General features: G+C 38.2%; 1 protein-coding gene across 2 annotated transcripts; it reads right to left on the bottom strand.

The window, feature by feature from the left end:
• Nucleotides 1-286: 286 nt before the first annotated feature.
• Nucleotides 287-12,420, bottom strand: LOC119420492 (NEDD4 family-interacting protein 1-like). 2 transcript variants are annotated; one of them, XM_037687894.1, is made up of 8 exons: nucleotides 12,166-12,420; nucleotides 8,338-8,425; nucleotides 7,867-7,997; nucleotides 5,264-5,320; nucleotides 3,622-3,709; nucleotides 3,376-3,500; nucleotides 3,070-3,136; nucleotides 287-1,167 (listed from the first exon to the last, which is right to left on the bottom strand). In XM_037687894.1, the coding sequence occupies exons 1-8, from the start codon at nucleotides 12,193-12,195 to the stop codon at nucleotides 1,064-1,066; spliced, it is 690 nt and encodes a 229-aa protein (XP_037543822.1). In that variant the 5' UTR covers nucleotides 12,196-12,420; the 3' UTR covers nucleotides 287-1,063. The 2 variants fall into 2 exon arrangements, with proteins under 2 accessions (XP_037543822.1, XP_037543823.1); XM_037687895.1 differs by lacking the exon at nucleotides 5,264-5,320.
• Nucleotides 12,421-12,749: the final 329 nt, after the last annotated feature.

The following is a 12,749-nucleotide window of genomic DNA, read 5'->3' as shown; positions in this document are numbered from 1 at the left end:
ATATATATATATATATATATATATATATATATATATATATATATATATATATATATATGAAATATTGATAGTCTCACACCATCTTTCAGCAATTAGAAGTATATAAATCAGAACATGTTGAATTTGAACTAGATTTATTTCAGCTACGACAAAAAACTAACTAGTTTCGAATGAAAGTAATTCTCATTTATCACAAAACTTTTTCCCTTTAAAAAAAAAAAAAAAAAAACAAGTAAATGTTTGGTTGACACTGATCAGAAATGGAAAACAGGAGGCCAGGGACTCATTTTGGGTGTTGAAATTTTTTATTGAACTTGAAATGTCTGGATGCTCATCTAAACCCAGACTATCAACTTGGCCCTCGGTCTTCCTCACGATCTACTCTTGACCATTTTAAAAACAGTTGCTAGTACTTTGCTAATATATATGTGTGTAACTGGGGGGAAAATATTTACTAGCATCAAGTGTATGGGCATATTATGAATACGTGAACAAAAATTGATGATTATTTTCTTCCAAATAGTCCTTTCAGCCCATCAACACAAAACCTACTTTTCCCTTTTAACACTGTAGTTTTACCTGAATTGTTTTTTATTTCACAAGCAACACATTGGCCAGAGAAGTTAAAAGCACATTAAACTGAAATACATAATCTCACACTGTGTTGAATCAATCCATAACCCCTGAATCACCCAAAGAGCTCTGGGCTGGCAACCAATCTGTACAAGACAGCCTATTTGAGAAAAACGCACAGACAAGACTGCCCCCTGGTGGCTGAAAGAAAAACCAGTCCATGCTGCTGCTACCTACAAACAATAAAACAGTAAGGCATTCATTTGAACATTACACTTCAAGCACTTGACATTTCACCACTAACAACCCAAGAGTTGCACGGATTTCTCAGCATTCACTGATTTTACACTAAAAGGGGGCGACAGGTGTCATATTGTCCAAATACTGTGTCAACATGAGGGTAAAAATAAGATCCTCGTTTCCCTTTTAAATTGAAAACATGTCATACAATCACAAAATAAAGAATGAAAAACACTGGTGGTCCGTGAGCTCAGAAGATGAAGAGCACTCGAGTACGGGGTAAAGTAGATAAGGAGTCGGCCATATTGCGAATTCGGGCATAATTGATGAATCCTCGGACAAAGAGCAAAAAGCCTTAACAAGAGGGAGAGAGAGAAACAATAAGAATAAAAGGCTAACTATCATATATATTTGAAATATTTGATGTTCACAAGGTTTAGTTTATATGCAGAAATTATCTCCTTTACGTAGCATCCAACGCAATTTTACACTGTCCAATTCTAGCCAATTATATTCCAGTTAAAACCCGTTCCCATTACAGTCAGATTCAGTAGAAGAATCATTTTTAAGACTATAAGTAAAAAGTTGTAAAGCTAAGGAAGCCAACAACTGCATATTTTTTTATTCTCACTGAATATCACTAAGAAAGGAGAGTGTTTCCCAACAAACGTAACAAAACAACGTTAGAAGAAGCTGTACTCGCAAAACTAAAACAGTTGTGTCTGCCTGATTTAACTTTCACTTTTAGGATACCGTGCTTTTCGGACTATAAGACGCACTTAAAATCCTTTAATTTTCTCAAAATCGACAGTGAGCCTTATAATCAGGTGCACATTATGTATTAATTCTGGTTGTGCTTACGGACTTCAAACCCATTTGATGTGGTTATTGTGAAGAAGCTGAATAAAGTTTCACTTATTTGACTGTTTTGTTTCGCTTAATGTGCCTTACGTATGAAAACAGACCCATTCATTGATATTGCGCCTTATAGCCTGAAAAATACGGTATTTAAACTTTTAGATACTCTGCCAAATAATTGCAATTTTAGAGAAGTTGGGAATAATTTAGTACAGAGGTTATTTAAGTCTGTCACATTAAGCCTCCTTATAAATAAATTCTGAAAAAAAAAAAAAAAAACACTTCCTTCTTATTTTTAATTCAGTTATAAATTACAAAGCCAAGGATTGTAAGACCATGTATCATACACGTGATGTGTTCTCAAAGATTTATTAGTTTGACTTTGTGATTTAGTTGAAGAGAAAACATTAAATCTGAAGAGTTTTCACTGTTTCACAAACATTTAAGGTACTTGATAGGTTCACGAATGTGCTGCAACATAAAAAAAGCCAAGTCCTCATTCCAGTTGGCCTAAATATTTCACATTTTAAAGCTCTTGGTAAAAAAAAAAAGATCAACCTCTCGCTGGTTACTGTGCATCACTAGAGGTTTATGGGCTGCAGCAAATAAATAAATATTTGCGATAATTTCTACAAATTATTTAAGATTTTTGCTTGCTCTTGCAAGTAACTTAGTTGGACTCCTAAATTCTTGCACAAAGTGTTTTATTTTATTATTGGGGCAGTTTCAAGATTAAACTGAATTAATATTTGCAGGTGTACTGACACTGATCCTTGCTGCACACCGTAACTGAGATTGGTTAGTAAGTCTACATTAATTTAGACTGAGTTGAAAGGTTTTGATAAGAGACTTTTATTTAAATGTAGTTGGTCCCCAACAGTTCGTAATGTCACTGAACTAAACAAAGAGTTTATGAGTTTGTGAGGACCAAACTGGAATTTAGCTCTACTGGTACTTTTCCATGTTGGTTAAGGTGGTAGTGGATGATTCCTATGTGTAGCGAAATCATCTAAAATGTTCTAAATACAAGAAAAAAAGACGTCGTCTTGTTTTATAAATAAATAATACATAAAATAAAATTAATTAATTAAATCTGTATTACAATAAACTATTCAATATTTCTGTCTGCACCTGTTTAGAACTTAATTGTTGGCATTTTTTTATATTCTGTTGTCTTTATATCTTGTGATTCTTGTGTATGTTCCTTTGTACTGAAACTCTGGCACAACAATTTCCTGCAGGATCAAACCGTAACATTTCCAATCAACTAAACCTTAATTTTATACATTTGACACCTCAACATTTCTGTGACTGAACTTTCGATGGAGCTGAAAATCATTTAAAATCGGGACCAAGAAAACAGTTTAGTTTAGGCAAAAGCAGAGATTTGCTACTTACCCAACACCAGGAACACCCACCACAGCCAGTACTGTCCATCAAAGTAACCCGGGAAGTACGTAGAGAACTAAAAACCCAACACAGCGACAGAAACGACTGGTTAGAATAAACATGACCCGAGATGGATCCACTCAAATGATCTTAAAACCAAATAAACAGCAAATTGTTCAGGGAATAGTTGTGATCCAACAAGCTGACCACTACAGAGAAAGCATCAAAATATGAGTGGAGTATTTGTGCACACATGAAACTCCACTGAACGGGTTTGAATCGGAGCTGTGAGACTCTGCTGTTTGCATTTTGTACCCTGACAATGAGGATCCATTTGATGAGGGACAGTCCAAAGCCTGAAACTGCCCCGTAGCGTCCAGCTGCCGAGGTGGTCAGACAGAAAGACAAGAAGAAGCCGATCCAGTTGAACAAGAATGCCACTGGAGAGGGAGAGATTGAGGCCACGGAGAACGAGGATTAGGACTGATATTAGGAAGATAAACGATAAAAAACACAATTACTGTGAAAGCAAAAAAACAAAGGAGTAAACGAGTGACCAACTGAAGAACGTGAGCATGAAGATGCCGTCATTCCCAATCCTCAGCTGGTCTGCATCTTCAAAATCATCTCTGGTCACAAAGTCCTCATCCTGCGAAGCAACAGACAACAAGAAAGCAAAACGTTTAATCCCTGGAATAATTTATCATCAGACCAAAGCAGAGCTTCCCACAGATTTGCTTTGCTAATACAAAGCATAATTCCAATCTACAGATCGCCCAGTTTGGTGTTTAATTCGTGCCAAGTCATACTGGGACGATGAGATTAAACCTGAAGAGGCACCTGCTGGAGGAAACCAGGCTTTGCTGCAAATAACAACAACAAAAAGAGTGAGTTAAACAAACTACTGACAGACATATGGAAACGTCACAACACAGCAGCGCTATTTAATCACAATCATTATTACTACACCTGCAAGTCCGATTATCAGAGTCAGTGCAGGACATCAGCAAAACCCGAGGAACTAACGATTAACTAACACTACAAACAAACATACAAGAAGGGTGGAATACTGCATACTGTATTTTCCGCCATACACGTCGCACCGCCCTATAAGTCGCATCAGTCCTAATATGTCTAATAAAGTGAAAAAAATCCATAAATAAGACACTTCGCTGTATAAGTTGCATCTATTATACGTCAACGCTGCTGACGGGTCACGTTTGTTAATGCGTCACCGCCAACAACCTGGAAATGTGGGCAGCACCCAGAAATGTGGGCCGGTGTTGTGCCAAAAATTGATTCGCTGCCAAATGGCAGCCGCGGGAGCGTGCACAGGAGGACTTTAACACGAATTTAACAAGATAAACACCTAAAAATAATTATTTGTTTGCTCGACTTTATAGTAAAGGTGTGTCTCAGTGTAACGTTTGCTTAATAAAAGGATTTCAACGGTCAAATCAGCTGTATTTCAAAAGTATTCGCTGCCTCTGTGCTCCCGGAAGCGTGCAGACAGGGAGGAAAAAAGGAAGGAGGAACGCTGAGTGTTTCTTCGAAATTTAACAAGATAAGCAAATAAAACAATTATTTGTTTGCTCGAAATTATAGCAAAGATGTGTCTCAGTTGAACTTTTAATTAATAAATGCACTTTAATGGTCAAATTGGCTGAATTTCGCTGGGGCGGTGAAGCGAAATTAAGCTGATTTGACGGTTGCTCTAAGCAGCTAGATGAATGAAGGTGGCCACTATGGCAGGCTGATTGTGTCATTAATAGCTGGGACATGGTAAATTCAAAAAAGTTCAAGACAAAAACAATAAAGTATAATAAATAAAGTCCAGTTGGTTTTGTCTTGAACTGCTTTGAATTTGTCATTAATAGCCACTTTTATTTATTACATGACACAATGGCATGCCTTACTACTCTGCTGCCACCTAGTGGCTGAAAATTGTAATGTTCAATATTTTCAATCTGAAAGAATGAAAACAGTCATATCTCAGCCAAAAATTGGTTTATAAATATGGGGGAAAAAAATCCATAAATATGTCGCAGGTTTCTATATCAGCATGCAAATTATGCAACAAAAAAAAAACGCTACTTATAGGGCGAAAAATACGGTACATACACAGTGCAGATACATTTGTGTCTTCACACACAAAACTGGGACTAAAATAAACTTTCTCTCGTCACACGCTTTTCCAAGTTACCTCGAGTGAACTGCGAATAATATCATCAAAAGTCTCCAGGTGTTCCCTGTGCTGAGGCTGCTGAGCGCAAAGCAATGTGTGGCACAGAAACACAACATGACCAATCAAACAAGAGTAAAACAACAAACTAGGCTATAATGTACAGAATTAACGAGAGTCTTCCTACAAGAGCAAAACTTTTGGCGTATTTAATTTGAAGATATTCCGCAATGTTGTTTAAACAATGCAACAGGAGTTAAAGTGTGTCTTAGTTATATCCACTATGCTTTATTACGCATTTCTATTTGATGTGCTGAGTAGAGTAGGAACAAACTTTAATAATCCCTGCATCAAAAACGAACAAAGCTACCTCATGAATTAAAGCCAGGATCTCACTGAGCTGCGACTGGTTGGCAAACGGCATTAGCAGGCCTTCCAAAATGTTTCCACATGTTTGCGATGGCTCCCCGTTTGCTTACATGGTTCTGCAGAGGTTTGCGGTCTTATCATGTGAACTTTGAGCATGTTCAAAAACTATGTGTGTGAAAAGTTTCCTCTCACGAGTTTTACAGAGCTGTGCCTCCACGAGAACTCTCCTCTGACAGCATGTTCAGGTCTAAAAATCACATGATAATGTGTATAATTATTGGTCCAAATCTGCTGTCTTCATTTGAAAAGTGCACTCCAATAGATTAAATCTGCTGTTGGGGCTGCGGTCAAGTTCAGTCTGTTTTGAAACAGTTGAGGGCACAGACAAGAATATAGTTTTGGAAGAAGTGCGCATGAAAATCAGTCGTGTTTTTTTTTTTTAAAAAAGCAGAATGAACAAAACACGGCTGTGAAGCTCACCGATTGTAAGAACTTAGTGAGACTGCAACAGAAAAATGTGCCTATTTTCTCTAAAATATTGAAGCACCAATGGGTCATCCACTAGCCTCCAACAGTCGCAACCCAGATTGTTGGGACGTACAGAACGTCGGTGTGTCAGGGCTAGTACAGTAGTTAACAGTTTTGTGTCAGTGGGTCACATGACATGAAAGGTATTGAGCAAAAACAATCAATTTTAAACAAAAAAAAAAAAAAGTTAAAAATAGAAAATACATTAAAATCTGTTCAAATTGCCTGTGTCTCATCTGTCCTCTTTAGTAGAGTGAGTTGACATTAGTTTTGTTTCAGTGGGTCACATGACTTAAAAGATATAAAAATGTTGTCAGGAGTGTTTGGTTCGGTAATTTGTTGACTAAGCGAACCATTACGCCTCGGAGGAAGGGCAGACTGAGCGCAGCTGACCGACACCAGACCGCCTGCTTCGGATCGAACAAGAGCAACACGCCGCTGAATCCACGGAGCTCCAATATCCAACGTAAAACTAACTTTACCGTGGTGGATTTCAGATGTTAATTTCCCCGTTGGAGGACTAGTGAACACTGTTGAATCCAAACAATGTAATATACGCAGTCGGGATTAGAGTCACCGCTTCACGTCTTTAAATTAGCACATGCTTACAAACGTCAGCGTTTCAACATTTAACCACCCACAAATAATACGACCAGACAGACAATCAACTTCATGGTTTAATGTAACCTAAAAATGTTACGTATTGTGTTGTGATTATGCAAACTAGTCTCCAACAGTTGCAACCCAGCAAGATACAACCTTTACTTTTGAGTTTGCATCAACTCAAAAAAAGCATCATAGTTTTATAGCACATTTCACAATGAGAGCTAACAGTATGGCTATAAACTACAACCATACAGGCTAGATAGATTAAATGTGTCACAGTTTTATACTTAACAGTTTTTGCCGTGATATTAGATGTTTTAGACATAACCATGTATTATATATTGTAATAAATCATTGAACTGCTTGTGTTGGTTTCTGTCAAATGAATGCTCCTTGTTCACAGAGCTCAGAGGGATTTCCTGTTTACACAAAGACTGCACGAGAAGTGAGAAGCAGTTACAGTGATCACATGAGGTACAACACGTGTCGTCCTGTTCCGATACAGAAGTAGTGCGTCGCACAAAAAGCTACAGCGTTCAAGTTTTTAATACACACTGTTACTTTACAAACAGAATGACAAAGATTCATGTCGCTCTTATCTCTTTTTTAACATTTGTCATTTATTGTTAATCAATTGTTGTTTCTATTATGCTTTTCTTCTTCAAGCTATTTTAATATTTCCTTACCTACTATCTATTTTTTTAAGTTCATCATTTTCATTTTGATTTAAAAGTTTTAAAAAAATATACAACAAAGGCTCTATAAGGACATTTTTGCAGCTGTTGGAAACTGTAGCAGCACCTTTAGACTAATAAAACCATTTTGAAAAATTTAGTTTCAAGTCCATTTGTCTGATTTTTCCACAAACAATCCAGACGTCCTGTTGGTTACTTTTAGTCACTCTGTTCCCTTGAGTTTTAATAAATATTCTGTTTCTTCTGAAGCTGTTTTGTTCAAACCACAGATGCAATCAGTTGCATGAAGAGAAAAAAAAGAATTACAACGCAAGACATTGAACACTTCCTGCCTTGCGAAGAACTCCGGATGTGTTTCAGAATAAGTCACAACGTCTGTTTGTGTGAGACGATGATGATGATGAAGACAAAAAGAGAGACACTCACTCTTCCTGTTACCAGAGAAGCTGAAGTCTCGGCTTTGGTTCGTTCTGCTTCATCATAGGAAGGTAGCGTAGTTGCTACGTTGTATGATGGAGGCTTGGGGAAAACACCGTCTTCCTTGTAATCAAAGAAGGCTGAACAAAAAACAAAAAAAACATTTGCATACAAAGAAAGCTTGTTCATATACAGTTTAGGTGTGTACCAGTAAACAAAGGGCACAGAACTATAAAGATTTTCCAAGCCACTATTCACAATAATCTCTAAATAATTAAATCTCTTGTAACAGTAGTGAATCAGCATAAACAGCTAAATAAAGAGCAAATTATCAGCTAGTTATGAACACAATAGTACTGATGAGATGTCAATGGATGCTGCTTTCCCACTGGTTTAAATCATTTTACAGCACCGTGTTTCAGCAGGCATTACTGTGCAGATATTCCTCAACAGAAACACCTGGATATGTTGTGGTCTTACCAGAACTGTCTGCTGTGACGCTGCTGTACGGAGGTGGAGCATCGGCTGCCACCTGTGGACTCTCTTCTGGGTCCTCCTCATTGGGCAACTGCAGGTGGGAGATATAATAACTCATGATTAAAGCTGCAAAACAAAACTGCATGCACTGGTTTTCTTTTTGAAGGAACACGTCAGCAGCTTATCCAGAGGGAAAATATCAATAGAACTTGCTGTCTAGTTTGTGTTTCCTTAAATAAGTATAAATAAAAACTGTACCGAAATTTAAAAAAAAAGCTTTTAAGCAAATGCAGTATATAAAAGCTTTTGAAATTTAGAGTCATTTGCTTGTTTCTCATTTCTTTCTTTTAGCGTCTCTTTCATTAAAATAGAAATAAAAGTCAACCAACAGACCTAAAGACAAAAATCACATTTTTTTTCTCCATTATTTAAAAGAAACAAGTGAAATTTATTCCTACGTTTTCAGCTAAACTACATTTTAAAATCAAAAATAAATGATAATGTTGCAGGACATTGTTTTCACAAAAGACCTTGAAGTTAACTCTATGGAAATTCAATTCAATTCAAAAATACTTTATTAATCCCAAACGGAAAGTATTTGTTGATGTAACTCGTTATCCTCATTTCATTAAGAGATGTTATAGATACTGATGGCTGTAGGCAGGAAGGATCTCTTGTAAAGGTCCATCCCACAGTGGATCCTAAGAAACTGGCTGCAGATGCCGTCCGATCCGTCCACCCAGACTCGGCTGGCCTCTCGGTTCCCCTGGACTGTAGGACCGCCCGAATGTTGGGCAGAACTCCTCCCAGAGCGATGGCCACTCCTCCCAGCATTTTGCCGAGCTCCTCGTTGCTGCGGACAAACAACTGTAGGTGCCGAGGGACGATCCTGTCCTTCCACTGTCATGAGCCGTGTTTCCTGCTAGTTCCAGGATCTCAGTGGTCAGGCACTCGAGCACAGCTGGCAGGTAGATGAGAATGCATCCACAGAACATCCTTTTCAACTCATTTGAGAAATGAAATGAAATGAAAGGAAGCCCTCGAGTGCAACTGAATGATAACCTCAGCTGGAGCAACAACACCACCAGCCTGATCAAGAAAGCTCATCAGAGACTCTACTTCCTCAGGCGGCTGAGAAGATCTGGTCTGGGAAGCTCAGTCCTCACCTCCTTCTATAGGTGTGCAGTGGAGAGTATCCTGTGCGTGCTCCAGCATCAACGTGTGGCATGGAGGCTGCCCACCATCACAGACATCTACACCTCCAGATGCAGGAAGAGGACCACCTGCATCATGAAGGACCCCACTCACCCAGCACACACAGTTTTTGCCCCGCTCCCCTCAGGCAGGAGGTTGAAGAGCATTAAGTGTAGAACCACTAGACTGAGGAACAGCTTCTACACTGAAGTTGTTACTCATGAATCCCTAATCAGGATAATCACTGTGAAAAAAAAATCACTGCAATGTCACTCGATTGTTATGTGCTGCTGATCTCATGCTGCTGATTTATTTCATGCTGCTGTGTTCATTCATGCTCATCTGCTCACACTGACTCATGTTCGTGCTGCTGTTTGGCGTATTGTTTTTGCACTATTAGTGTTTAGTGTATTCTTAGTTCATATCTTAGATTTTATGACCGGTTTTCTTTTACAATTTATACTTTTGTTGGATGTAACTGGGACTCTGTGTACACAATTTCGTTCCACCTCATGTACCACATGTGGTGAAAATGACAATAAAGAACCTTGACCTTGTGTATCTTTTCTTAAAAAATCTTATTTAGAACTTGGTAAAACCGTTTTCCTTTGTCTTTCAGCTGCTCCTGTCAGCGGTTGGATCATCTGCCTCCATATTATTCCATCTCCTGCCTCCTCTACTGTCACACCAACCATCTTCATGTCTTCCTTCACTACATCCTTGAATCTTCTGAGATCTTCATCTTCTCCTCCTGCCTGGCAGCTCCAACATACTGCATCTCCTATCTCTCTTCACCACATGTCCAGATCATCTCAACCTGGCATTTCTGGAACCACTCAACCTTGGCTGTCCATCTATTCTGCTTATTTTTTGGTGAACCTGGTGAAACAGTAACAGTCGATCAGGAAGTTTGTGTAGGAATTTAAAAAAAGACGAGAATCTGACCACACCTGCAAAACCCTAAATTCATTCAACCTTTATTTAGACAGGTTAATCCCATTGAGTCTCCCCCATTGAGTAATGCAGGTGAGTCTGTTGTGACAACAATAATTCCCAATGAGCATTTTAGCAAGCTGTTTTGTGTAAACTATAAATATGGACAACTCAGGTCAATAGTTTGAAACCTTCAAAATGAGGGTTCAAAAACCGCAGATCAATCAGTCAGTCAGTCTATGCAACATTCACTCTTAGTTGAAATTCAATATCTTCCATACTCCTTATTTCTTTTTCCACACCTGGAAAACACTAAATACACATTCCACATTGTTCCAGTCTTTTCAAGGCTGAACAGAAACCTTGCATTAGTATCACGGTTTAAAACAAGAGGCCAAAACAAAGTTAAATGTCTTGCACAGAACAATTTTGACGCACCACGGCTGTGGGGGATATGGCTGACTGGTTAGAGTAGTCATACTCCAATGTGAGAGTTGAGGGTTGAAGTGTCCCTGGGCAAGACACTGAACCCCTCATTGCCTCCGATGTGTGTCCCATCGGTGTATGAATGTGATAAAGCACTGATTAGTCTTTGTATAGATCTAGTAGAGTGGTGTATGAATGGGTAAACGAGGGCACAAATTATAGTGTAAAGCACTTTGAGTATCTTGATAAAATAGAACTGCGCTATATAAGTACAATCCATTTACTATTTACGACACAGCCATGGAAGAATGAAATGGTTTGGTAACTCGTCCATCGCGTCATGCAACTGCTCTGAAGCAACATTGTGCGGTTAAACTCTCCATCTTTGTCGTGACGTTGATGATTTTTGGATTGGGTGCTGTGTGTCGTCTGGATGTCAGTGTCTCTCCAGAATACTCTGCAGATACATGTATTGTGTGTGGCTCATGCCCTATGAACTGCATAAATAAATGGAATTTACTGGAATGACTACAGATGGCAAAAAGTGAAACTGAATGGGTTTGTTACTGAAGCACATGTTCAGGAAACTTGTCTTCATCTTGGAAGGGGAAAAATAAACTTCCCATTAACACAAGTCTTGTTTTAGGAAACTGCACTAAGAAATATAATCTGTAACTTGTGAGGAAGTGTTTAACTATAGGTAAAAAAGTAAATAAATAAAACTACAAATTTTGCCAAATAACTCCAATGTGTCCATACATGAATTATTAACATTGTCTGCCACATTAGCAGACAGGACTGTCTGTCCTGGTAACACACTGCTAATCGGGTCAACTGGAGGATTTCAGATGATAATCTCTTGTTGGGAGGACTAGTGAACACTGCTGAAACTCATCTGTGAAATCCAAACAACCTAACACACACGGTCGAGATTAGATTCAACTCTTCACGTCTTTAAATTAGCATACGCTTACAAACTTCATTGTTTCACCGCCCACAAATAATACGACCAGAGAGGCCATCAACTTCATGGTTTAAAGTAGCCTAAAAATGTAACTTTCGTCAAAAAATGTGGGATTTAGTTAGCAAGTGCATTAGCCAGTTAGCTTCTTTCTCGAAAAGAATCAAGACGAAATCGACTTTTATAGCTTTCCTAAAATACTTATCACGTTCGTGTTCAAGAAAATGATACATTACACACGACTGTCTATAAGCTAACACAGCAGACAGCTAATGAGGACGATAAGGGTTTTTTTTTGTTTGTTTGTTTTTTCATACCTGCTGATATCTGGCGTTCGTTTCCGCCATCCCGCTTCAAAAGGTTAGGGAATCAAAGTGAGAATAATACACACCACCACTACACCCGATTTACACAAAATTATATAACGCTATAAACTAAATCTCACTCCGGACTACAATGGAAAACTGTTTCTTTCCGTGACAGCGATTGAAAAAAATAGTCAATTTCTCTGTCATTTGCAAATCATACAACTACTTCCTGTTAGCGTTGACACGCTCTAACCTACGTTGAGGCCCACTAGATCACATAGTAACAATACTTTTAGTTTTTAACTACAGTATTTAAAAAAGGAGTACCTATTATACTTTTTACTTGATAATTATTTGTCTTTAATATGGTCACTGTTCCTCCAATGAGAATAAAATGCTTTTATTTTGAAATTATTACAAACATTTTTGCTTATTTTTGCTAACTTAGTGCCAAATTTAGCTTGCGTCACTCGAAGACGTCATAGTCCACAACAAATCCTTTGCTGCCCCCTTTGGTGAAAAAGAGAAACAACTGCTTAAATAAAAGTTCATTCAAAATGTTAAACGTCAAACTGGTTTTACCCCAGAACCAG

This window comes from Nematolebias whitei, chromosome 14 (genome assembly GCF_014905685.2).
Source record: "Nematolebias whitei isolate Nwh7 chromosome 14, NemWhi1, whole genome shotgun sequence".
NCBI classification, from domain to species: domain Eukaryota; kingdom Metazoa; phylum Chordata; class Actinopteri; order Cyprinodontiformes; family Rivulidae; genus Nematolebias; species Nematolebias whitei.
The sequence above is the reverse complement of the archived record's forward strand: the minus strand, read 5'-3'. Positions and strand labels throughout refer to the sequence as shown.